General features: G+C 45.4%; 1 protein-coding gene across 1 annotated transcript; it reads left to right on the top strand.

Moving 5' to 3' along the window:
* The first annotated feature begins 10,358 nt into the window (after nucleotides 1–10,358).
* Nucleotides 10,359–20,086, top strand: Avpr1b (arginine vasopressin receptor 1B). Its single transcript, XM_036201850.1, has 2 exons — nucleotides 10,359–11,298; nucleotides 19,752–20,086. The coding sequence occupies exons 1-2, from the start codon at nucleotides 10,359–10,361 to the stop codon at nucleotides 20,084–20,086; spliced, it is 1,275 nt and encodes a 424-aa protein (XP_036057743.1).
* Nucleotides 20,087–27,008: the final 6,922 nt, after the last annotated feature.

The following is a 27,008-nucleotide window of genomic DNA, read 5'->3' as shown; positions in this document are numbered from 1 at the left end:
AAAAAAAAAAAAAAGAAGCTAAATGAATGCTGAAATTTCAAGATCTTTCTAGATGTTTTTGCTGGTGTTGCCTTCTCTTGTCTTTGGTTCCTCTACTTTGCTGAATCCCGTACGTGAATGTCATCTTCTTATGGGGCAGTCTGTACCAAGCATGGAGGCAGAGCTCAGGGCAGAAGTAGGGGACCTTGGGAGCGGTTGCAGGTGGCGAATTTTGAGCTGGATTACAAACACAGCAATGAACAGGAAATGAAACTCAGGAGGGCAGGTGCTGCAGAGGAGGCTAAGAGCAGCCAGAGGCAGATTGCTTGGGGCCAGTCAACCCAGTATAGACTGCTGGAACCAGGCAAGTGACCTGGGCAAGAAATGCAGCTGTTCTTCCAGAGCAAGGACAGACTATCTCTGCCCAAGTGTCTCACCAGAATCTGCATTAACTGCATGGGGCTCTGAGACTTCAGAAGGAGGTTGCTTGATTTGGGTGAAAGGGAAAAAAATATCCAGGGCTAAATTGAAAAAAAACAGCCAGCAGGAAATAAATATGCACAGGCATCATCAGAGAGTGTGATAGTGCTCATGAAGGTGGTGTGGAAAAAGATAATAATACAATATTTATTCCCCAGGGTTGCATGAGAATTTGGAATAATGTTGAGCCAGATAAATACCAAATAAACTCTGATCTGAGTTTCTCTCCAAATCCCAATTCACTCACATCCACCTTCATCCTTTGCCTAGGGTCTCTTCTTTCTTTTTATCAAAACATCCCTGTGGAAGCAGACCCACAATTCCCTTTGAACTCTGCTTTGGGTTATACAACAGCTTTCCTCATGACAAAGTAGTCAGCAGACTCGGGTTCGGAATGAGAAATACGTTCAAAACCAGACTTGTATGTAGACCAGACCCTGAGAAGGAGGCAGAGGTATGTACTGGGGTAGAAGCATCTGAGCGACATTATTTCTTCCCTCACCCACTTGTCAGTCTGCAGCTGAATCTGTTGTGTAACATTTAGACATCTTCTGTCATGATGGTGGCTAATCCTGGCTGCTGATTGGCATGGGGACTGGACTCTGACCAAGAGACTAATCCATTCTATGACTTCCCCTGCTAGTACTGAATCTAGAATTAGAGTCACTCCTTTGGGCCATGGGCTGTTTTTCTAGAAGGCTGTTTTAAAAATAAGTATCATCTTCTGGGGATAATATTTAGCCTTAACATCTTAGCATGGGTCAGGATATTTTGGATTGTGCCATCACAGAATCTTAACAGAGATACTACAGGGATCTTAGAGCTCAACCATCCAATCATCTCATTTCCCTGAGGCCAGGGTGACAAGGTGACTTCACTAAGAGTAGTTCAAAGAGAGAACTCAGGTTTCCTGACTTCAAGGCCAAAGGTTTTTCTTATCTTTCCTCCATTTATCCTTCCAACAAACACTTGAGTCACTATGAGCTGGTCTGCAGTAGGCTGGGGACGCATAGTCTATTTGGTTATTTCAGACACAGCACACAAACGAATAAACTGCCTGCATTTATTAGCATAGCGAGGCATTGGCGCAGAGATAAATGCAATGGGTGGTCACTACTGAAGAGTATCCTCTAGCCCTCCTCCTAAACCGGCCATAAAACTTGCCCTGCAGCTCAAGCGCGAGCGCATTGGGAACATGGCTGAGGCGAGTAGAAAGGAAAATAACTTCATGTCTAAGCAAGCAGGCTTGGGAACAAACTCCCTTTTTCTTAAGAATGAGTTTTGAGGGGTTGGGGATTTAGCTCAGTGGTAGAGTGTTTGCCTAGCAAGCACAAGGCCCTGGGTTCAATCCTTAGCTCCCCCTCCCCAAATCAAAACAAAAAGTGAGTGAGGTTTTGTTTTGTTTGTTTTGTTTTTGGAGCTGAGGCCTTGTGCTTTCTAGGCAAGTGCTCTACCACTGAGCTAAATCCCCAAAAAGTGAGTTTTGAGACTGCATTCTCCTTTGCTTTTTAATTTATTTTTACTTTTTATGTGTTTGAGTGTTTTGCCTGTAGGTATGCCTGTGCATTATTATGTGTGTGCATGGTGCCTGAGAAGGCCAGAAAGAGGGCTTCAGATAGTCTGGAACTGGAATGATGAGCTGCCATGTAGGTGCTGGGGATTGAACCCGGGTCCTCTGAAAGACCAGCCAGTGCTCTTAACCACTGAGCCACCTCTCCAGCCCCCTGAGAGTGCATTCTGGCTTGAAGGAGGGAGCACTGAGGTTGAACACAGAGTGGAGGCCTCTGCAGTCACCAGTCACTTGGGCCCTCACCCTCAGCACCTCCTGGACTCAGCAGCTCTGCACCTCACCCAGCCCTCTCCCTACCCGAGGCTACTCTACAGGACACAACACCTCAGACAAGTCTGCTGTCTAGGTAGGAGACAGAACTTCTGGAACCTAGAAAGCTATGCTGTGTCTCTGTCTCTGTGAGTCACAGCTCTTTGTGGTGAGGGGAGCCCCATGCTGTCATCCTCAGCAGCCTGAAGAATCCCCCAATCTTTTAGGGATGGAAACTCACTCCAAACTGGGATTTGTGGCTTCAGTATGAAAAGAATGTAGAGACTAGCCAGTATGATAAAGCAAGTTTGAGATTTTTGTTAGAAGTAATGTAACATAGACTTAAGGTGGGGGGGGGGGGGGGCCACGACTAAAGAAATTAGAACCTCAGAGAATGGATGTGGGCTTTTCTAATAGAGAGTTCAAAAGAATAAGACATACTCAAATGTGGGTATGGTTTCCTTAAGAGAGAGTTGTAATGAATTTTTGCCTTAGCATTAGCCATAGAATCCATTTTGGTGGCTCTCACATTACCTCTCAAAAGGTTGCTATGAAACCCTTTATTTTTCTCTCTTTTGAAAAGCGAGGTAAGTGGAGTGGCGCCAGAGATACCTTGGATGGGACTGTAATCTGATAAAGTGAACGAAGACGCCACTAGGTTTGCAGAGTAGTTGAGTACCTAACATAGCCTTTCCCTGCCAATTGGGTTTCCCATGATATTCCTTGGAAATTGCAGGTTTAAGGCTGGGAAGGGAGGACGCTTGGCTTAAACAGTTGTTAATTATCCTGGAATTCTCGATTTTTCCTAATGAGGGACTATTCTCCTATTCTTATGTTCCCTCAATTTTCCCTACCCTGCTCCAACATCTCTAAATGCCAAAGGAACTTACTAAAGATCCCTGTTTGCTTGCTTGTTTGTTTGTGTGAGACAGGGTCTAACTATGTAGCCCTGGCTGGCCTGGAACTCACAGAGATTGTCTTTCCTCAGCTTCCCAAGTGCCCCCCAGGGTATGGGCCAGCGTGGATCTCTTACTGGAGATCTGATGGGCACAAAGAGCTGATACTTCATTGTGAGTTGTTCATTACTTTACAGGAGTTTCAACTGCATGACAAAGGAAGTGGATTGGATAGTGTGATTCGAGCCTAACAGAATTACCTCCGGTTCTAAGAAGCCTGATCAAAGATGAAAGTACCCTAGAAGGCTGTGCCAACCCTGTAGAAACTGTTCAGCAGCATTCACTCTTCCTCAGAGCTGTGACCTGGGCAGAGAAGGACCTAGCAAGGCTGGTGTTTATCTCTGGCCATACTTGCTAACTGCCTGCTGTCGGACACTAGCTTCCTTCACCTACATGTCTCACAGCTACTCATTTCAGAGCCATGTGACCAGATGTCAGACTTTGCACTAAACACGAATAAATTCCTAAAAGTTTTTAATTAAAAATATTTTTTAAAAGTTGAATTGACAATGTTCCCAGAAGACATAGATCATTAAGCAAAAATTCCAGTGCTGTGTGTGTAGGATACCTCCCAATTAGTTGTTGGTCAGGAAGGTCCCGGGGATGCCAAAACAGGCTACCACTATTGGTCTTGATTGCCTACCAGAACTAGATGGCAAGACCCTATTGCTCAATACCCTACACACTTTAGTCACAGGCCATAGAGAAATCAAGCCATATACGAGCTGGAAGCTTTGGTATGTGAGCTCTTAGGAGTGGAATGTGGAAATGTGAGGGAGTCAACTGTTTTACTCAGTTGTGAGTTCTGTGAACTACAATAATGACCCACCAGGCAAGATGTGCCCATTGGTGCAGTGGTAGCATAAGCATTATGGGGGCAACCAACTGGGATGGATTTGAGGTCTGATTCATAGAAGGTGATTCATGCATGTTAATATAATACTAGTCAAGAGCCTATGACTGGGGAGCTCATAGGCTGTAGAGAAATTTATTGCTATTGTTTTGCCAATTGGATATGTTGACAAACTACCTTCTCAATACACACACACACACACACACACACACACACACACACACATATGTTAAGTGTGCTGTGGAATGATCCTTCTACACACTGTTAATATGCATTACTCTCTTTGGTTAATAAAGAATCTGATTGGCCTATAGCAATATAGGATAAAGTTAGGTGGGACAATCAAACTGAGGATGTTGGGATGAAGAAGGATGGAGACAGGAGAGATGCCAGCCAGCCACTAAGGAAGTAGGACATGTAGAAAATGAGGTGCTTGTTCATGAGCCATGTGGCCAAGTATAGACAAGAAATATGGGTTAATTTAAATGTAAGAGTTATCTAGTAACAAGCCTGAGCTATCGGCTGAGCATTTATAAGTTTATTTGGGAGCAGGCAGTAGGGACAAAAAAAATTCCAAGTACATAGGTATGCATGTATGTATGTATGGAGAATAGTACTGCTCTCAGTATTCATCAGGAAAAATTTTTATCGCAGCAGATGGTAGTTAATGAAGGGTCTCATAACTGATCAAAGTGCCAAGGATAAGTGACAAGGCAGTGCTTGGCTCCAAATGACACCCCTGGAAGTCTCAGGGAACATTGTGGAAGAAGAAGTAGGAAGAAGGTAAGAGCCAGAGGATGGAGAAGTGTGTGACCCAAACATTTCTTCTGGAAATGACTTGGCAGTTATACTCATGAGCTCACTGCAGCAGTGGTTACATGCACAAGATGGGGATCCATCAACAATCAACATTGTATCATGGATGGGAGAGGTTCATGAGGCTCCATCCCTCCCTGAGGGACCACTGCAATGGTTGTTGAAGGAAGGATTTCCTTTTCTTCAAGGCTGTAGCCACTGGAGAGTTGATACTCCAGTAAATGACCTCCATTCCATGTTCACGCAAGCAACCATAACGAAATTCAGTAGCTCTCTCTCTCTCTCTCTCTCTCTCTCTCTCTCTCTCTCTCTCTCACACACACACACACACACACACACACACACACACAGAGAGAGAGAGAGAGAGAGAGAGAGAGAGAGAGAGAGAGAGATCAAAATTGGAGGGTAAGGGTTTCAGTGGTGAGGAAGGAGAGAATAAGAGAGAGGTGTAGGTGGTGAAAACAACCTAAAATTCATTATATACATGTATAAAACTTTCAAATAAAAAATTAAACACAGTTTTAGAAGAAGAGAATAAAGGTAGCGCATAGATGCTGGGAATATCCACAGCATGTACAATGCGATTTCTTCAGTACCAAACTGGAAGGCACAAGAACTACAGTGAAAGGATGGGCATGAACACAAAGTCAGGCAAGCATTGCACTTACTGGGATTTGGACTCAGACCATTAGAAATTTTAAGATAGTAGAATATTGTGACTAGGCATATATTTGTTAAGAGAATGCATTATTAATCATTTTGGAGGCTCTGATGACTAGTTTTTATCATTATATTATTGTACAGTGTGTGTTGAGTACAGGCACACACATTCAATGGTGTACCTGTAGACATCAGAGGACAACTTTCAGCATTTGGTTTTGCCTTTCAACTGTGGGATGTGGGGACCAAACTGGGATCATCAGGTCTCTGTAACAAGCACCTTTACCAACTGAACCATCTCACTAGCCTGTGGTGGTTAATTTTTTATATATATCAGCATGAATGGTCATCAGTTGACCAGGTATCTAGTCCAACATTCTGAATTTATCTGTGAGGGTGTTTGGGTGAGATTAACAGTTATAGATTACAATAGGCTGAATAATGCAAATTTCCCTTGCTGATTGGGACTGTAATCTGATAAATGCCTCCAGTGTTTTTTTTTTTTTTTTAAAGGAGGTAATTGAGGAGGTTATTTTTATTAGTAACAACTTTTGCAGACTCACTTGACTAGTATTTGTAGGTTAAAAAAACAACACATCTTAAAATTTGTAACTGAAGACGAGCTACAGAACCTGATGCTTCAAGATAAAATTTAGATTCATTTCAAACATCAGTGACTCCTGCTCTTCAGTGCTGTTCTGGAATCTCAGCTGTAGCAATAGGATAAGAAAAAGGAACAAGAGATAAATTGAGAATAGATAACCAGATGAGTGTTGTTGCAGACAATACCACACGCCTAGATAATTCACACTACAGAAAACCTACTATATAGAGATAAGAACAGGATGCAAGCCCAGTGCTGTTCCCGTTTACTGGTACTAACCAGCCAGTCTATAGGAGACACAGCAGAACATAGTGATGTGCGGAAGGACAGCAGAAACTGTAAGGCAGATTGAGTCAAATCACCACGGGGCAGAAAAAAAAAAAAAAACAACTTTCATAAAGAAAGTTATGGAGCATTTTGAAGGATGTTAGACCTACTTAAGAATCATACATAATGCTACTTCTTCCCCCAAATTCAGTGTTTCTGACCTAAGTTCAACAGAGATTTTTGTGGAATTGGACAAGATGTCAAAAATTATGATTTTCAAAATTTTGAAAAATAGCTTGAGAACACGAAGGGGAGAGCCGGAGAGGTGGCTCAGTGGTTAACAGGACTGGCTGCTCTTGCAGAGGACCCGAGTCTGGTTCCCAGCACTCACCTGGTGGCTCTCAACCACCTGTGACTCCAGCTATTGGGATATCTGAAGTCTCTGGCCTCTGAGAGCATCTGTACTCACATGCACATACCCCTCCTCAAGACTCACACATATACACATCATTAAAATTAATACATATTTAAACATTTTAAAGGAACAAGGAACAGACTCATTTTTGTCTTACTGCACATTAAAGATCATTTTCAAATAGTAAAATATTAGAACAGGGATTTTTAAAAATAGTAGACCATACTAGACAGAAATCTTAGAAACTGTCTCAATAAAAACTTTAAAATTTGATAATTATTTGGGTAATAGACAGCTGACAATGGATTGCTCAATAAACGGAGGGACTGATGTTCCCTGGGAGGAAAATGAAGTTGAAGAATTACTTCACACACTGGGAAAAATAAATTCCCCCCAAGAATTTCAAACCCAAAAGTGAAAACAGTGCTGGGGCTGAGGGTGGGGGTGGGGCAGTCACCGCGGGAGGGACCCTCTCTCTTTTGTAAGTAGAGACCATAAAACACGGAAGGTTGAAATAAGAAAAGCCATTAATTAAACCCTAATTAAATTCCCTGTGTAATTAAAGACCCCACAAGTTAAGAGATGAGTCAGAGACCATAGCTTGTATTTGCAACGTGTGATACTGCCTAAAAGACCCAGATGAGAACATGAGGAAAGACCTACAAAGTGGCAGAATGAAGCCAGAAGTTGTACGGAGGGTAGGAACGATGCATGAAAGAGGAAATCAAGACAGGGAAAAGCATGGGAAGATCCTCCAAACCAATCATAATCAGAGAACTATAAAAACAGAGCGAGCCGGGCGGTGGTGGCGGACGCCTTTAATCTCAGCACCCGGGAGGCAGAGCCAGGCGGATCTCTGTGAGTTCCAGGCTAGCCTGGGCTACCAAGTGAGTTCCAGGAAAGGCGCAAAGCTACACAAAGAAACCCTGTCTTGGAAAAAAACAAAAACAAAAACAAAAACAGAGCGAAATGTCATTTCATGCAGATCAAGTTGACAAAAATTAAAAAGTCTAACCACGAGAAGACAGGAAAACTTCAATGCAGCTAGTGGAAGAGCCAGTTTAGAGACAAAAATTCAGGATATGGCTTTATCTCTTTAAAAATTCATCCATAGGGGAATGGGGGTGCATGGCCTTTAATCCCAGCACTCGAGAGGCAGAGCCAGGCGGATCTCTGTGAGTTCGAGGCCAGCCTGGGCTACGGTCTACAGAGCGAGTTCCAGGAACAGTGCAAAGACACAGAGAAACCCTTGTGTCTCGGAGGAAAAAAAAAAAAAAAGCAAAAACATACTCCACCCTCAAGAGAAACAAAACAAAGCAAGTTCAAAGATGGTACATATGGTTTGCTATCATTTTTATAATATTAAAAACAGATATAAATTTGGATGACTCTACTCAAAACAGTGTGGAAATGAATGATTGGAGGCAGCTTGTGGTACTCATGCCTGTAATCCCAGCGTTTGAGAGGCTGGGGCAGACAGACTCTGAGTTGGAGGGCAGTCTGTTCTACCCAGAGAGATCCTTGCTTTTTAAACAAAAGTAAATGATTGAGAGCAAGAAGGCATGCTGTGTGCAGGAAGATCACACTTATGGAGACCTGGGTATAGTCTTCGGAGAGGGTTAGAATTTTTTTTTAAATGAAGAGTACTAGAGTCTGTTTGCATAGAAGTCGAACGATCCAGCAGAGAGAATGAAAACAATTGGCTCACAAACAGCAAAATTCTGGAAAAAGAGGAAGTTTGGGCAGCAAAGCACAAAAGATGAAGAATTTGTGAGATGTATAGCAGGTAGAACAATCTAGAAAAGGTGCAAATTGGATATGTGGGAGGGTGCTTTTGTCAAGGGGGTTGAATCAGTTATGATCAAAAAACCAAGTTAAACGGACCTGCAGTCACAGACCCTGCTCTCCCTGAGGCTTGGATCATACTATGGTAGCTCCTCATGAATTCTAACCTACCTAGCGAGTCCCAACAGTGTGAAATTCCCGAAGATAAAGTGAATGTCCCCGCTAATACCACTCCACTGAGCTGTAAACTTTCTCAGGGCCAGGTGATGTGTACTTGTTTATGATCAGCTGCCACCTCTCAGCTCACATCACATCGGTGTTGTTGAAGATAATATATTCTCTTCCTCTGTGGCCCAGAACGCATGCACGCTGGGTCTGGTCTGGTTCTTCGCTGCTGATGACTAGCTCTGTAACCTTCTAAATAAGTGACATAATTTCTAAGCGGCTGTGCTTCTGCCTCACAGGGTGCTTAACCCACCCTTAGCTCTTGAAATGTAACCCCAGAGAGGCTAGAAGTTCAGACTTACGCTGGAGATGCAAACTCTGTTTGGAATTTCTCCTGTCATCCTCTCTGATCACAGCAGGGCTCCCGGGTCTAGCTCCTTCCACCATCCCTGCCCCGCCCTCCACACCCCTGTCAATCACAAACTCCTCAGTTTTCGTCTTCCTTCAAACCTCCAAGTGCCCATCCTAAGACAAATGGTTGTCACATCTTTAGGTTTCTTTAGGACATGCCTCTTAGCTAACCTTGAAGATTTGGTATCTTTCACAACAGGGCACCCAGCACTGTTTGGAAGAGAGGCCACCTATGTTTCTCTCTCTCTCTCTCTCTCTCTCTCTCTCTCTCACTCACACACACACACACACACACACACACACACACACACACACACACACACAAGCATACACACCTATCTCTAGTGCACCTGTCTGGAGAGAGTCGAGATGCTAACGTAGGTGAGTTTGTTTGGTGTTCAGCAGATCCCCACAGCTGGTGAAGGCTTGGTTCTCCCTTCTGCTCCCGGTTCCCCGATCCTCCGCCACAGTCCCACCCAGCTCCCCAGCCCCTCCCCTCAGTACCCCTGTCTGAAGGGTGCTACTGAGTCTCACTCCACCCTCCTCTGCAGGAGCCAACCGGCAAACGGCAGCTCAGGACTAAGAATCCAAGCGCATAAAAACGCTCTGGGCTGCCGCACCTGCTCGGCTGGCGCTTGTGTGAGAGCCGAGAGAGCACATGGCTTAGCTGGGGTTTCCAGTTCCTGCAGGCAACGCCCATGGTCCTGGACTGCGCCTTCACGGACATCCACTTAAGGACATCCACTCTCTCCACTTTCAGAAAAGTTTGGACAAAAGTGAATTGGGGTTGGATTTGGGAGATGGCAGCTGCTCCCTCTGCTTCCTCTGTGCCCCCTTTCAGAAGCCCCCATCTCCAACCCCCTCCATCCTTTCCACACTGACACCCAGCTCCCAGACCCTCCTTTGCTTTCCTTGAATCCCTGACCTAGGTGGGGTCAGCCATGCCGGTTCTGCTCCCTGATGGTTTTGTTCTCCTCCCTAGCCCTATCTGCTGAACTGTTTCCAAGTCCTCACCCTGCCGTTCTCCCGCCCTTCTCTCCACTTCTACAGCTTTCTCTCACACTTCATTTTATCTATACAACTTCTTACTCGCACCCGCACGGTCCCTCCACCCACCTTCCTAACCCTCTCTCCCCCAAACCCTGACCATGGATTCTGAGCCTTCTTGGACTGCCACTCCCTCTCCTGGGGGCACTCTGTCTGTCCCCAACGCTACCACACCCTGGCTGGGCAGGGATGAAGAGCTAGCCAAGGTAGAGATTGGGATCCTAGCTACCGTCCTGGTTCTGGCCACCGGGGGCAACCTGGCTGTACTGCTGACGCTGGGCTTCCAGGGCCGCAAGCGTTCCCGCATGCACCTGTTTGTGCTGCACTTGGCCCTGACTGATCTGGGCGTGGCGCTTTTCCAGGTCCTGCCTCAGCTGCTCTGGGATATCACCTACCGCTTCCAAGGCTCTGACACTCTTTGCCGGGCTGTCAAGTATCTGCAGGTGCTCAGCATGTTCGCTTCCACTTACATGCTGCTGGCCATGACGCTGGACAGATACCTGGCTGTCTGTCACCCACTTCGCAGCCTCCGGCAGCCCAGCCAGTCCACCTACCCTCTCATTGCAGCTCCCTGGCTGCTGGCTGCCATCCTCAGCCTCCCTCAAATTTTCATTTTTTCTTTGCGAGAGGTCATCCAGGGCTCAGGGGTACTGGACTGCTGGGCAGATTTCTACTTTTCTTGGGGGCCACGGGCCTACATCACCTGGACCACTATGGCCATCTTTGTGTTCCCCGTGGCTGTGCTCACAGCCTGTTACAGCCTCATCTGCTGTGAGATCTACAAGAACCTGAAAGTCAAGACACAGGCTGGCAGAGAGGAAAAAAGTGGCTGGAGGACATGGGACAAGTCCTCATCTTCTGTCCCTGCTGATGCCCCTCGAGGGTTGCCATCCCGGGTCAGCAGCATCAGTACCATCTCCAGAGCAAAGATCCGAACCGTGAAGATGACCTTTGTCATTGTGCTGGCCTACATCGCTTGCTGGGCACCCTTCTTCAGTGTCCAGATGTGGTCTGTGTGGGATGAGAACGCCCCCAATGAAGGCAAGTATGTGGCTTACGTGAGGTGGTGAGGGAAGACAACAGGGTTAGGATAAGGGTTGCAGTGCCTTCCAGGGCCAGGCAGGACACAAGTGAACGGAGTCACTAAGAAAGTTGCTGCTGGTTTGTCTTAGAGCATGCTCTGCTGCTGTAACAAATGCATACCTAACACTTAAAGCAAAGAAGTTTGTTTCTCACTGTCCTAGAAGCTGTGAAGTTTGGGAAGGCTCTTCTTGTAAGTGGGGACTCTCAGAAGATTCCCAGGGTGGGGAAGGACACCACTTGAAAGTGGCCTGTAACCTGAATTGTTAAACGGCCTTATTAATAGATAACCTGGAGCCAAATATGGGGGTGAAAGCTGAAAGATCAGAGAAGTAGAGCAAGCCAGCCATGTTCTTACCTCTAAGAAGTCCTCAGTCTCAAGACAAAAGGGAAAGTTCCTGTTTACTCACATCTTGTGTACCTTTTACCACCCTGCCATCTTACTTCCTGGGATTAAAGGCATGTGTACTTCCCAAGCAAAGGCACAAGATCTCAAGTGCTTTGATTAAAGGTGTGTGCCACCGTGCTTGGCTCTGTTCCCAGTGTGGTCTTGAACTCACAGAGATCTGGATGGATCTCTGCCTCCCTTGTGTTAGTGTGCTAGTGGGTGCCACCACTGCCTGACCTCTATGTCTAATTTAGTGGCTAGCTCTGTCCTTTGATCCCCAGATAAGTTTTATTGGGGTGCACAATACATCACCACAGTGGCCAACTTGGCTTTTTTCATGGACATACTCTTATGGTAACAAACATTTTTTTTTTTTGAAAACCCATTAACCTATTAATCCACAAGCCCCTGTAGTCTTTCCAAAGTCTCGCCTGAAAGTACCATTGGCATGTGACTTTGAGGACTCTGTTTCTGAGACATGAATTCTAGGGGCAGACGTTCAGACCAGCCTTGCCTCGTGTGCTTCCTTCCAGCCCACTAAGGCTATGTGAGTGAATATCAATTATGTGGAATTTCCTGATTTTTTTTTTTAAAGTTTTGGTTACTTATTTAACAATTTAAAAATACTATGCGATGCTAGTGAAAAACAGCTTTTGTTCTGGAACAATGCAGAAATTAGTGTGGGGAAGAGAGAGACATTTTGGGCAGATTTGTTCAGCCAACTTCCAGGTGCTATGTGGGTTCTAGGATCATAGACTTACAGAGCTGAAAGGAAGTTTGAAATAATCTGGTGCAGGATTGGAATATGTGGGTTCTGTCTTCTCTTGTGGTGCCCTTCCCTTTTGCGTCTGGACAGAGCTCTGTGACCTTTCTCAGTAGCCACTTTCAATTAGTTAGGGCTGGCATATGACAGCCCTGAGCTCTCAAGTTCAGCTCCTTCCTTATGTCACCGAGGAAAGGGAGGCTCAGAAAGGATCTGTGACTTGGCAAAGAGTAGATCCCAATCTTCCAGCTCCTGGTCTTTTTCTTTTAACCCATTCCTTGTCTACAACCCTGGTTCTTAACTTGGCTCTACAAGGAGAGAGGTCTTCCTCTTACCTGAAAAACAAAATGAGACTCTCCAAGAAGACAGCTCTACATGGTAACAGGGAATGATGTACCAGCAGCCTCCTGAGGTTCAAAGGCTGCAGGTGGCTCAGGCTGACCTTGTAACTCATTGTGTAGCACATGTCGAACTTCTGATCCTCCTGCCTCTACCTCCTGAGTGCTGGGATTACAGATGTGTAACACCATGCTTGGTTCTGTAGCCCTTAACTGTCCTGTTGACATTAGTCTGGACATAAAGGTATTTGCAAGCTTTTCTGCAAGCAATGAGCATATTAAACCCAACTTACAATTGAGATTCCCCTTGTTCTAGCCAAGGATAGACTAGTGGGAAGGGCTTCTTAGTACCAAGTACATGAATCTGCATGGTGTTATGTAGTGGTTTTCTCTACAGTACATCTAAACTCAGAGCTCAGAGAAGCTGTAACAATACTGGTCTAAGATGCCACTGTTAGTAGGTGATGGAGCCAGGACTTGATTCAGGGACTTCATGGGCCAGCTTTATCTGTTACATGACGTTTCTCTCAACAATTACAGTCTGGTCAGTGACACCAAAGATGAAGTAGTTATTTGCCCTTTATTGAAGGATGTGTGGGGAGATGGATTCTGTTTTCTCCATTAGGCAGTGTGGTTTTTCCCTGTTTGTCTGCAGGACCCACCATTATTGTGAGCCTGTCCCTGATACACTGTGTGCATAGAGAGTGGTTTCCCATGGCTAAGGACCTCTCTGAACCAGAGCAGGGATGAAGCATTGTCTTACAATGCACTCTCAGAAGAATAAATACTCCGTGGGCTCTGAGTCACTCACTGTCTTAGAGTTATGAGTTCAGTACACCCTATTCCCCCATGGTCTTTGGGTAAAGCCTGTCAACTTGGCCCTCTAGGCTGCATTTCTGCCTGGTCTGGGTGTGGGAGATTGTCCCACAAGGAAGACAAGCAGAGCCTCCATGGAGTCTGATGTTTCTCCATAGCTCATTCCCAGCCCCTACACTGTGCCTGGCTCAGAGAGGCCAAACCAAAACATGCTTCCTAAGGCATGGAAATTTGTGCACCTGGGCTAAATGGCCTTGGCTTCTACACCTATGGCTTGTGTCTGTTATCAAATGTTCCCATCCTATACCCTGGCTATTTTTGCACCAGGAGTGGCCCTATCTTGAGTATACCTGAGGGAGTTCTTTGTGATTGTCTGAAGCTTTTGTAATAGACTGCAGGGTAAACACTTGAGCTAGACCTTGGATGTTAGTGGTTGGAGCGCCGATGGGGTCCGGGATCTCGGCTTTAGAGATAGAAGGCATGGTGTGGCAGTTCCTGTTGACTATGCCAGATGACTAGAAAGTCTGCTTGGGAGTTTTCTTTCAGGTCTCACATTGCTTTGAAAGATTCTTCAACCTCTGTGAAGAGGCAGCTAGTAAACCAGCTGTGCCGCTGCACAGATGTGTCCAGCAGGAGGCCAGGGTCATCTGGTCAGCATTCCTGTTTGTGAGAAGTGTTTCATTAAATCTCTAGGAAGAAATGTATATCTGGAAGGGTACTTAGTGGAATTTTTCACCTGTACATTTTGCCTGCCTAAGAAACATTTTTCCTCATGAGAGAGTAGGTTCCTAGTGAGAATTTGAGAACAAGACTGAGATCCAAGCAGAGTCTCTGTCCCTAGAAGCTGCCACCCTGTTGTATTTGGAGATGGTGGTCACCTAAGAAAAACACAGACATTTCATTACAATTCATAACAGCAACAACGTAACAACTATGAAACATCAATGAAAATAATTGTATGAGGGCAGTCACTACAACATGAGGAACTGTATTAAAGGGTCAAAGCATCAGGAAGGTTGAGAACCACTGACTTAGAAGAAGATTGCTGGCCTGACAAAGCATATACAGATGGCTGAAATTATCCAGGTGAGAGCTGACCGTCTTTGGAGGGATGCATTTTACCTCACCATTTCTGTGGGCCAGGAATTTACACACCATTTTCTTGGGTCCTATGCTTCACAGTCTCCCTCAGGGAAGCAATTATGGTATCAACCATGTCCATAGTTATCTGAAGGCTCAGCTGGAAGAAAAATCCCCTTTCAAGAGCACTTGTGCGTGGGTTGGCTGGCAGGCCTTGGTGCATAGGCTGGCCACATGCATTGGTTCCTTGCCATAAAGGCCTTTCCACAGGCCTCCTGGTAGCATGGCAGTTGGCTTCTCCACAGAGCAAAAGAGTTTTAGAAGTTTCATTCCAGGGTCTGCTGATCTACTGCTTTGGGCCTGAGGCAAAGGAGAATATGGTGACCAGAGCATATGGCAAGAATGTGCTGCTGCTATTCCGGTTTCTCTAGACAGGGTTTTTCAACATAGCTCTGGCTGTCCTAAAACTCACTCTGTAGACCAGTCTATCCTCAAACTCAGAGATCCTCCTGCCTCTGCCTCCCCAGTGCTGGGATTAAAGGCCTGCACTACCACGCCCAGCTATCCATGTTCAACATGCATCAAATTAGTTTATCTTTGGATTGCATTGGATTGGAATGTTTGATTTTTTTTTAATTTTTGTGTAAGTACTGACTTGAATTTCGTATTAAAAATAATCAGGGTTGGGAGGTGGCTCAGTGGGTCAAGTGTTTGCTTGCAAACCTGAGGACCTGGATTTGGATCTCCAGCACCCATGTAGAAAGCCTGGTGTGGTAGTGAGGGATCCAGTGCTGGGACAAGAAGCTCCTGAGGGTTTGTTGGCTGTCCAAGTCTAGACAATTAGTGGGCTCTGGATTCAGTGGGATGTCCTGTCTCAAAAAAAAAAAAGTGAGGTGGATACCTGACAGGAACCTCCGACCTCCACACATCATGCACACCTATATACACATATGCACACACATATACACCACACAAACATACATTAAAATATGTTAGAAGGAAATATTACTGAATGAATTTTGGCCTGGGATTATTAGGATAGAATTTCCAACAATATCTGAAATGGCCCTATATATTCTTCTCTCATTTTATGCTACATGTTCATACAAAGTGATAGTCTCAGCATTGACTATTATAAATTCAAAATATTAATCTACTCTGAAAACTATTGAAAATGCTCTGTGTTCTACAGTATCAAATATTTGGCTAAGATCTGCTTACACAAAAATAAACAAACACATCCATCCCACTGGCATGATAACTTGATTTAATTTTCAATAAATATATAGCAAAAATGTTTTAAAATAAATTTCTTGGGCCACAGAGAGCAGGAACTATGACTTATGGCAAAGAGACCCAGAAAATTTGCACTGTAATTTCAATGGCAGACATTTTGAAGAACAAAGCTTGTGGGAGAACCAGACCAAGAAAGAAATTGTCCACAGCAGTAACAGAGAGAGGAGAGAGGCTGAGAAGACCCCTGTCCTCGGCAGCCAGAAGATGGCATTTTAAAGAGACCCCTGATGTTTCTGTGGCCTGAGACCCTCTGTGAACTACGCTCTCAGGAAGCTCAGAGCAGGTGCAGTGAGTTTATATGCAGAACCTGGCCCGCAGAATACCACCAGAATGTAAGAAAGAAACCCAACCAAAAGCGTACAGTGGGGGCTGGAGAGATGGCTCAGCGGTTGAGAGCACTGGCTGTTCTTCCAGAGGTCCTTAGTTCAATTCCCAGCACCCACATGGTGGCTCACAACCATCTGTAATGAGATCTAGCGCCCCCTTCTGGCCTGCAGGCAGAACACTATACATAATAAATAAATAATTAAAAAAGCACAGAGTGGTCAGTGATGTGGAAACCTAGCCAGAGCTGGAGTCTGCAGGAACCTTAAACATTGGCTCCAAGCAGTGCTTCAAGCATTGGGAAGGACAGCATGGTACGGGACCAGTGTTTGCAACTGGACTCCTGAAGGATACCCACCCACCCACCCAGGGATGACCAGCATCTGAGATTCAACCAGTGAAGGGCCACATACTGACTGGACAAGATCACCCAAAGAGCTCCCAAAGGTGAGGACAGCACCCACAACACAGAACTGGACCCCAACCGGCGGCCTGTGTCCGTACTCTGCACCCCATCCTGCTTGCTCCCTTTCACATCTGTTTGCCCCGTATTTAATACCCAGTGCCAGTTTACCAGGCCAGCCGCACCCTGCTCTGCTCCATCTCCTTTCTCTAAGCACACAGGCTGGCCTGGGTGGGAGGGCTTCTGTGTCTCAGCCTTCCGAGAGCTGGGGTGGTGGTACCAGTTGTGTGTATTTCCCTACCTTTCTCTTCCTGTTCCAACTTCAGCCAAAACTACCCATCCCACCCAACCCCACCCCATTTTTATCCCACTGTCCCCCTTCTGTTTACATTTCCCTCCTCTTTCTTCATCAACCCCACCCTAGTCTTACTCTTTCCTTCCCTTTTCCTTTCTCTTCTCTTCTCTTCTCTTCTCTTCTTCTTTTTTTTTTTTTTTTTGCCAGTGCTGAGGACCGAAGCCAGGGCTTGCACTTGCTAGGCAAGCGCTCTACCACTGAGCTAAATCCCCAACCCCTGGTGTTTTTCTTTTCTACCTACACCCACACTAACTAATATATTCATGCTTACAGTACTATCAATTCTTCTTCATTGTCTAAAGTTACTGGTGCTTAGGAAGTGATTGTTTTTCATTTAACTACTTCTGTATTTTCATGGGGTCTCCTCCTTGAGAGTGATTGTTTCTGCAGCTAATATTCCACTCTCAAGGGAGATCACCCCTGAAGTCTAACAGGAAAACGATACCCAGCCCCACTATAATGCTGCTTCTTTTGAACACTGTAAATACTTCTACTGGAAGAATAAGAGCGAATTTTAAAAGTCCAACCAATGACCTAACCCCAGATGCACAAGCCCCAACCCAAAAATATAAAAAAATGTGAAAAGCCAAAGAAAATCTACTCCTTCAAAAATGACTAGTCCAGCAGCTAATGGCCTCCAATGAGACTGAATTAGACAAAAATCCCATGCAAAGGATTCAAAAGAATGATTGTAAGTACGTTCACGAAAACTAGAGAGAATACAAACTCCCAAACGAGTTCCAGGAGAACACAAAGAGCTGAAGGAAAACATTCTAAGATGTGAAAGAGACCGAAACATTGAAGAAAAGCAACCGGATACTGGAAATTAAATATTAGTAAGTCAACAGAAAGCTCTGTGGAAGGCCTCACCCAAAGGATAGATCATGAGAAGGACAAGATATCAGTCAGGGCTTGGAGACAAGATGGAGAAGCTGGAACACTCAATGATAAAGATAAATTAGCAAAAAAGTGTGAACAAAACATTTGAGATCTAAGGGATACCCTGAAAAGACCTAATCCATGCTAAAGACATAGAAAACATTTCCAATAAAACCATAGCTTCAAGCCGGGCAGTGGTGGCACACGTCTTTAATCCCAGCACTCAGGAGGAAGAGCCAGGCGGATCTCTGTGAGTTCGAGGCCAGCTTGGGCTACAGAGTGAGATCCAGGAAAGGTGCAGGGAAACCCTGTCTCGAAAAACAAAACAAAACAAAAACCCCAAACAACAACATAGCTTCAGAACTCATCTAACTTATCTATCTAAGGGAGATTTTCATCCAGGTAAGGGAGGAATTTAAAATACCAAATAGATAAGACCAGAAAAGAATTTCCCCACATCGTATTATAGTTAAATAATTGGAAGCAATAAGAGAAAAAACACCAAGTCACACAGAAAGACAAGCCCATCAGAGGAACAGCTGACTCCTCAACAGTCTTTAAAAGCATGGAGGGCTTAGAGGGATATGCTTCGAGCTCCCAAAGACAACAGTCTGCTCAGCCTACAGTCCACCAAAGAAAACTTTCCATGATGAAAACAGACTAAAGGAACCCATGACTTCCAGGCTACAGCAAGCAGACACTGGAAGGAATCCTTCATAGCAAAAGAGAAAAATAGGCGCATACCATGAGGCCAGAGGGAAGAAGAAAATGAATTTCTTTGTGATTTGTATCAGCAAACGTTCCATTTGTCTACCTATATACCCAAGAAAACACATTTTTCTTGGGTGAAAAGGGACCACAATTAGAGAAAGTTTCAGAAGGCCTTTGTTAAGTTTGAGGCTGGGCTGGGCTACAGAGAGACTGGGTCAAAAGAAGAGTATGATGATATGTTGTATACCCTAATACAATTTGCCTGAAGAGCAGAGAACAGAACAAGCCACTAGATTAAACATAGAGGCCAGGCAGTGGTGGCACACACCTTTAATCCTAGCACTCAGGAGGCAGAGCTCTATCTGGATCTCTGAGTTCAAAGCCACCCTGGATTATGTGAGATTGACTCAGCCTAGGAGAGAAAACAGAGCCAGGCAGTGGTGGTATACACCTTTAATCCCAGTATTTGGGAGTCATGTGCCTTTAATCCCAGGAAGTGGTGACTGGGCAGAGAAAGGTATATAAGGCATTAGGAAACAGGAACTAAACCCTTCTTCGGCTGGACTTAGAGACATTCAGTGAGAGGATTTGTGGAGCTGGCGAGGTGAGAAGTAACTGAGGCTTGTTCCTTTGTCTCTCTGATCTTTGAGCATTTACCCCAATATCTTGCTCCGGGTTTTTTATTAGAAGATCTACTAGATTTCATGTTACAGAGAAAAGGCTCAAATTAGAGGATTCATGGTCCAGATTTTAAAACAAAACCTTTCCTTCTGCGTGGACCCATCCTACACAGGCAGTGTTTACTCTTCTAAGCTGAACTTGAAGCAAACCTTATCGCTATGGTTACAAAACCTACTGAAACTAAGGCAGTAAGACCCAGACTGGGGAATTAAGGGTCAAGCCTGAGCTATGCCTCCTAGTTATAGACCCCAGGTGAATGTCTTTCCCTCTCTGGGACTCCGTGTCTTCATCTGCTCAGTGGAGACCCAGCTTCTGTCCTAGCCTCCCATCCCCCCTTGAGCTGTCCTTCTAAGAGGCCTTCTGTGCTTCTGTCTTGGCAGATTCCACCAATGTGGCTTTTACCATCTCAATGCTTTTGGGCAACCTCAGCAGCTGCTGCAACCCCTGGATCTACATGGCCTTCCACAGCCACCTGCTGCCACGTTCCCTGAGTCACCGTGTCTGCTGCAGGGGTCCCCAGCCCAGAGTGCACAGGCAACTCTCCAATAGCAGCCTTGCTAGCCGACGCACAACACTGCTGACCCACTCCAGCGGTCCATCGACCCTCCGTCTCAGCCTTAACCTCAGCCTGCACGCAAAGCCCAGGCCTGCGGAGTCACAGAAGGATTTAGAGCAGGGGCATGGAGAAGCCACCGTGGAGACCAGCATCTTTTAGAGAAGACTGCCTGGAACCTGGCTCTACACATCGTAGCCATTGGGAATAAGGGCTAAATGGGTTGGTGATGGTACTGAGTAGAGCCTAGTTCGAGGCAAGGTGATGAGGCCAGAATGGCTGCCACTACCCTAGGTGTCATGACAGCCTCGAGTGTGAGTACGCCGGCCATTCTCTCTCAATTTAGATTGCTGGAAACCAGGAAAGTCAAACTCCCTGTTCCTTCTACATTCATAAGGGCACCCACAAACATGCCCGGATTGGTAGATATAGTGCTCTAGATCTAGGACAGGCCTAGATGGTACTATCAACTCAGAGGCTTGTCTCATGACTTAGCTAACTGCCTCCATTCTAATCTGACTGGTACATCTCAGTGCACCCAGGAGAGGAGAGGAGAGGAGAGATTATTAGAAAGTAGAACAAGTGTGTGGGACTTACAGCTATGTTCACCTGTCTACAGAAATGAGGTGGTCTAATGATGATGTGGGACCTGGTACCCAATGGTGATGTGAGACCTGGTATCCGATGGTGATGTGGGACATGGTACACAATGGTGATGTGGGTACTTCCTTCCTCTTGGGACTGCGTGGAACAGACATCCTTTTCGAAAAAAAGCTGACTTGATCATGGCTCTAGAAATTCTTGAAGTTCTAAGAGAAGTTGGAATCAAGGTTTTTGTTTGTTTGCTTGCTTGCTTGCTTGCTTGCTTGCTTGCTTGTTTGCTTGCTTGCTTGTTTTGTTTTGTTGGTTTTTCTAGACAGGGTTTCTCTGTGTAGTTCTAGTGCCTGTCTTGGAGCTCGATTTGTAGCCCAGGCTGGCCTCCAACTCACAGAGATCTGCCTGGCTCTGCCTCCCAAGTGCTGGGATTAAAGGCGTGTGCCATTGCTGCCCAGCAGAATCAGGGTTCTTAAGTCTCTGCTCTGCCCTGGGAAGCCACCTCCACTTTCCAGGCCTCAGCTTCCTCACCTGTAGTGAGATGGCCTCTAAGGTCTTTCTCAGCTCTAGCCATCTAAGACTCCACAAAATCAGAATTGGGCAATAGCACAAAACCACAAAGTGTGTTCTAACCAACAGGCTCTAGAACTGTTCCATTTTTATAACAATTACATATATACCTCTACTTCAGTTCTGCTAGGTCCCACCACACCAGAACTGGTCCCTTTGACCTCAGTTCTGTATTGTTGAATCCTCTTTCTAGGTAGGAAGAGACAGCAAGGAAAGGTGAAACCTAGGGTCTGACCCCACTCTTTCTGACTCTTTCCAGGGGAACTAAAATCTTAGAGGAACTTCCCCACCTTGGTTCTGGTTCCAAGGGACAACCAAGATTATACAAAAAGCACCATCCAACAGCAGGTCAGGAGAGCTGGGTCCTGCCTCTGTCCTAGCAGTGACCACAGTCAGTCACATGCTGAGTCAGGCTATCTCAGTTATGAGAGTCAGACAAAGTGGGTATAAATCACGACTGATCTACAAGCTTTTGAGAACAACTGTAGGGAACAGGCTCACCACCCTCCCCCCATTCCTGGGGAAACGGTGAAGAGTGATTATGGTTCTGTAAAGACGCTTCTTGTGGGGTTAGGGTTTTTGTCAGCTCGACACAAACTCTGCTCATCTTGGAGGAGGGAACGTCAGTTGAGGAACTGGCTCCATCAGACTGGTCTGTGGGCATTTTCTTGGCTGGTGATTGATGTAGGAAGTCCCAGCCCACCGTAGGCAGTGCTGGCCTTGGGAAAGTTGTCATGGGTTGTATAAGAAAGAAGGGTGAGCTGAAGCCATGCGTACCAGTAACATACAGACTGAGCAGTTTGTATTTATGAATTTAGGGAATACATATGTATTTACATATACACATACATACACTTATATAACAACAATTAATGAAAAAAGAGGACATGAATTTGAAAGAGAGAAGGGAAGGTTTGGAGGGAAAGGGGAAAGGAAAAATAAGATATTACTTTAAAAATTAAAAATAAGAAAGAAAGCAGGCTGATCAAGCTATGGAGAGCAAGCCAGTAAGCAGCACCCCTCCACAGCCGCTGCGTCAGTTCCTGCCTCCAGGTTCCTGCTTGAGTTCCTGCCTTGACTTCCCTCAGTGATGGAGTGTGACCTGGGAGTTGTAAGCTGAAATAAACCCTTTCCTCCCTGGGTTGTTTTTGGTCATGTGTTTATCACAGCCGCTCTGCCCTAAGAAGCCTCCTTAGGATTCCTTAGAAGAAAAGAACCCTAGTTGGATGCTGTGACTGAGCAGTACCAACCCTTTGTCTGGTGCTAGAGAACTGGAGAGCAGCAAACAGACACAAGTGTGTGTGTGTGGGGGGGGGGGTAATGTGTGTTAAAGGTGCAAGGCAGTCAGGAGGGGGTCATCCATTCCCTCTCTGTCCTGTGGCTTCTGTTGCCCAAGGCAGCCCCAGACATCTTTTTTTAATAACAAAATTTAACCTTTTTTTGCAATTGTAACCATTTTTAAGTTCATAATTCAGTGGCATGAATTACATTTGAGATATTAATTACACTCATGATATTCATTACATTTGTGGTATTCATTGATTACATTTGCAATATTCATTCAATATTTATGATATTCATTAATTACATTAATTGTATTGATTTATTACATTCATTATATTATGTCCTGATACTATGTCCGTTTGTGGCAGCCCCAGACATCTAACTACTTCTTCTCTGCCCATCTATCATGTGGATCTGGGCTTGGGACCCATACCCCATCAAGCCGGTTGGAGCAGTTGAACACGTTCCTCGCCCCACTACCCAATACCCCATCTTCTGATTGCAGGTCCTGGCTCCAGTGCCTATAGCAGAGAAGGTACTAATCAAGTCCTTCACCATGTGGCTGGAACTCAGCAGAAACCCCAGTGGTGCATTACAAAGACCTGGGCTTGAGTCTTGGTCTCTTTCTACACATGTGAACTCAGCAAGTCCCCAATTTCTCTGAGCAGCATTGCCTTTATTAATGAGCTAGAAATAGCAATGTCCCTCTGTTGGGAAAGATTTATAAAGAACTCTCTCCTAATGTCATAGACTGCATCTAGAGGGACAACTCCCAAGGCCTTGGGCTTGGAGAGTCTCTAATGCAGAGAAGAAAAAGGACCCAGGATCAAGGCCGGCTGACACCCCTTTCTACCTCACTCTTTATCTCTAGTAATCCCTGTCTGTCTGTCCTGTACTTTCTCTTGTGAATTGTACAAGGAAAATTTACTTGTGGGTGTCTTTGGGGCCCCAACAGTTCCTTTCATGGAAAGACTGCACTGGATCTTTTCCAGAAAGCAGGTTCTACAATAAAACCAATGTGAAGTGACCCACACATTGGGCCTGGGACCTAGGTAGCCCACTGTAAGATGTTCCGGAAACAAAGGTGGATCTGGTCTAAGTCCATGAGTGACAGCCTTTGTAGCACCATTAAGGAGTTTGCATAGACAGTGTGGACCAGTGAGAGAGCCTTGGATGGGTTACAAGCAGGTGGGCCCTGTCAGGAGGGAGCCCAAATCATTTCTGTCCCCTAACACCAGGATAAACTGAATAATGCTGCTCCTATGTTGGGAACATGTATATACAGTTCACGACACCCTGTGTACTGTGAAGCCCAGTACTTCAGTCCCCTAAAACCTACATAGGCAATCTGGGCCTGAGTCCACAGGCTGTAACCTCAGCTCCTCAGGAGGCTAGAGGATTGTAAATATAAGAACCGCCTGGGCTACAGAGCAAATTCAAGGCTAGATTGGATATTTTAGCAAGACCCTGTTTTGAAATAAAAATAGAAATAGCCAAGGGCATAGGTCAGCGGCAGAGCAATCCCTTAGCAAGCAGCAGGCTTAATTCTCTGATCCCAGCATTGCAAAAATAAACAAAATCCAGAACTTAAATAGGCACTGGGCATAGTGGCACACATCTGTAATCCCAGCACTCAGGAGGCAGAGGCAGAATTGAGAGTTCAAGGCCAGCCTGGTCTACATAGATGCGACCCTGTCTTATAAAATAAAACCAGAACTGGGCAGTGGTGGTGCACACCTGTAATCCCAGCACTCGGGAGGCAGATGCAGCTGGATCTCTGTGAGTTTGAGGCCAGCCTGGTCTATGAAGTGAGTTCCAGGACAACCAGGGATACACAGAGAAACCCTCTCTAAAAAAACCAACCAACCAACCAACCAACCAACCAACCAACCAACCAACCAACCCATGTAAGGAATAGGGCACGGGCACAGATAGGCCAGGGAGGATAGTGGTGTGTGGGAGGCAGACAGGCTAACTGGAGGGATTCCTTTAGGTTGGATTTTTAAGCTATTTGGTACCAGCAACAGGTTTCCCAAGTGGCTGTCCTTGTGTTATGTAAATAGGTCTTTCGTCTAAAGTAGCTATTAACCCAGGCTGCCATGGTTCCCTTCTGGGTCCAGAGCGCCAAAGACCTGGTTGCAATTAACCAATACAACTCTTTAATATCCAGGAAAATCCCGTACATATTTATTCTTATGAACAACGATAATGGGCTTCACAAGATAAAATTAAAACATGATATATTGAGCAAGTATGAAGTTGGGGGAGTTGGGGGGCGGGGAGACATGATTAGGGTCTCTTGACTCCTGCTCACAGGAAAACTGCGTCTGCAACCACAAGGTGGCAGTGTAGAGCTGAAGGAGCCCCTGTGGCCCTGGGTTGAACTGGGCAGCCCCTTGCCTTAAGAATTAGGTTATCGGGTTGGGGATTTAGCTCAGTGGTAGAGCGCTTGCCTAGCAAGCGCAAGTCCCTGGGTTCGATCCTCAGCTCAAAAAAAAAAAAAAAAAAAAAAAAAAAAAAAAAAGAATTAGGTTATCCCAGCACTCAGGAGGCAGAGCCAGACAGATCTCTGTGAGTTCGAGGCCAGCCTGGTCTATCTACCAAGTGAGTTCCAGGAAAGGCACAAAGCTACACAAAGAAACCCTGTCTCAGAAAAAAGAAAAAAAAAAAAAAAAAGAATTAGGTTGAAGGCCGGGCGGTGGTGGCACACGCCTTTAATCCCAGCACTCGGGAGGCAGAGGCAGGTAGATCTCTGTGAGTTCGAGGCCAGCCTGGTCTACAGAGCTAGATCCAAGACAAGCACCAAAACTACACAGAGAAACTCTGTCTCGGGGAAAAAGAAAAAACAAGCCAAAACAAAACAAGAATCAGGTTGAAAAAAGCACCTTCTCTAGGCAAACATTACTAAGATCCAGTGTATCCACACACACAAACTTGCCACCCCTCCCACCCTTGCCCCGGGCAGCTTGAGGCAACAATGAGCCTTGGGGCAGACTGAGAAACTGTTGGTTTGCCCAGTTTCTCTTGAGACACCAGACTTGGGGCTTCCTTCTAAGGTCACCGAGGGTGCATCTGACAACCACAAAGCCTAAGAGCTGTAGGAGGATTACATGTGGGGTTTATACCCGAAGGTCAGTGAAGAAAGATGTACATAAGACTGTTTGAGGGAGTAGGGTACCTCAAAAAGAAAGGAAGGAAGGGAGAGGATACAGGGAGTGAGGGAAGGAAAGGTTATAACACTTACTATCAGAGGGTCTCCTGCACCAAAGAAGAGAAACCAACTTCATGTTTCTTGTTTTATGTTATCATTGGTGTCATTCACCTTTAACCTGCTGAGCCATCTCACCTGCCCTTTTATTTTTTAATATTTTTTGTGTGTGGATACATGCTCACGTGTGTGCATTTTTGGAGTGTGTCCTATGAGTGCATATGTGCATATGGAGGCTTGAGGCCAACGTTGTGTGTTTTTCTTGATTGCTTTCCACTTTAATTTTGTGTTTATGTCTACATGGGTTTGTGTGGCATATGCACACCCACACGCAGGTACACATGAATGCATGTAGGGGCCAGAGGTTGAAGTTGGGTGTCTTTTTCAATCACTCTCCACCTTACTTTTGGAGACAGGGTCTCTCACTGAACCTGGAGTTCCCCTGTTGGCTAGAATGGTTGGTACCAGGGATCTGCCTGTCCTCTCCCTCCCACCCAAACACTAGGGCCGCAGACACACTGCCTGGCCAGGTTTTACATGCCACATACAGATGGGTATCTGAACTCAGGTCTTTGTATTTGTGTGTCAAGCATGACTGAGTCATGTCCCTAACCCCTCCATCTTTTATTATTACTATGGACACAGGATTTCTCTCTAAACCTGGAGCTCATTGATTGGCTGGACTGCTGCCAGCAAGCCGCAGGGTCCTTCCCAGGATTCTGGGATTACAGGCATTCACCTCCATGCTGGACTTTGCATGTAGATTCTTATCAACTGAGCCATCTCCCCAGGCCCAAATTTCCATTTTTTTCTTCTGATGGACCTGAGGATTGAACCAAGGGCTTCATGTTGGTTAGACAAGCACATGACTACTGAGCTGCATCCCCAGCTCAACTCTAAAGAACTTTAAGCTAAGTCCTTAGAGCATTTATTTATGTTATCTCTTTATATTTTAATATTAATACATCTCACTGTTTGCCCAGGATGGTCTCCACTTCATCTCGCCTCTGCCTCATCAATGCATTTGGCTTGCATTGACCTTCTAAGGCAGTGCTTCTCAACCTTCCTAATGCTGAGACCCTTTAATACAGTTCCTCGTGTTGTGGTGACCCCCAGCCATACAATTTTTTCATTGCTACTTCATAACTGTAGTTTTGCTACTGTTATGAATCATAATGTAAGTATTTATTTTTGGAGACAGAGGTTTACCGATGGGGTCAAGACCCACAGGTTGAAAACCACTGGTCTAAGACAATAGATAACACAGGAGCCAGCAGGCTGTAAACAGCCTGCTTTGTTCTTGATTAAGTGGGACCATAGTTAAACATCACATCACTATCCATCTCAGATAAGCTATTTTGACTCAAGTCAAGAAAAGTATCTTTTATTTTGTAATTAGTTCAAATAAAACAAAAAGAAATGAATATT

The sequence above is a fragment of the Onychomys torridus genome, chromosome 11 (assembly GCF_903995425.1).
Source record: "Onychomys torridus chromosome 11, mOncTor1.1, whole genome shotgun sequence".
NCBI classification, from domain to species: Eukaryota; Metazoa; Chordata; class Mammalia; order Rodentia; family Cricetidae; genus Onychomys; species Onychomys torridus.
Note: the sequence above shows the minus strand (reverse complement) of the source record. Positions and strands in the feature narration are given on the sequence as shown.

Excerpts from the sequence above, each read along its gene's own strand:
- Avpr1b (XM_036201850.1), top strand. The coding sequence starts at position 10,359 with ATGGATTCTGAGCCTTCTTGGACTGCCACTCCCTCTCCTGGGGGCACT. Across the intron at positions 11,299-19,751 it reads TGAGAACGCCCCCAATGAAG|ATTCCACCAATGTGGCTTTT; the intron begins GCAAGTATGTGG and ends CTGTCTTGGCAG.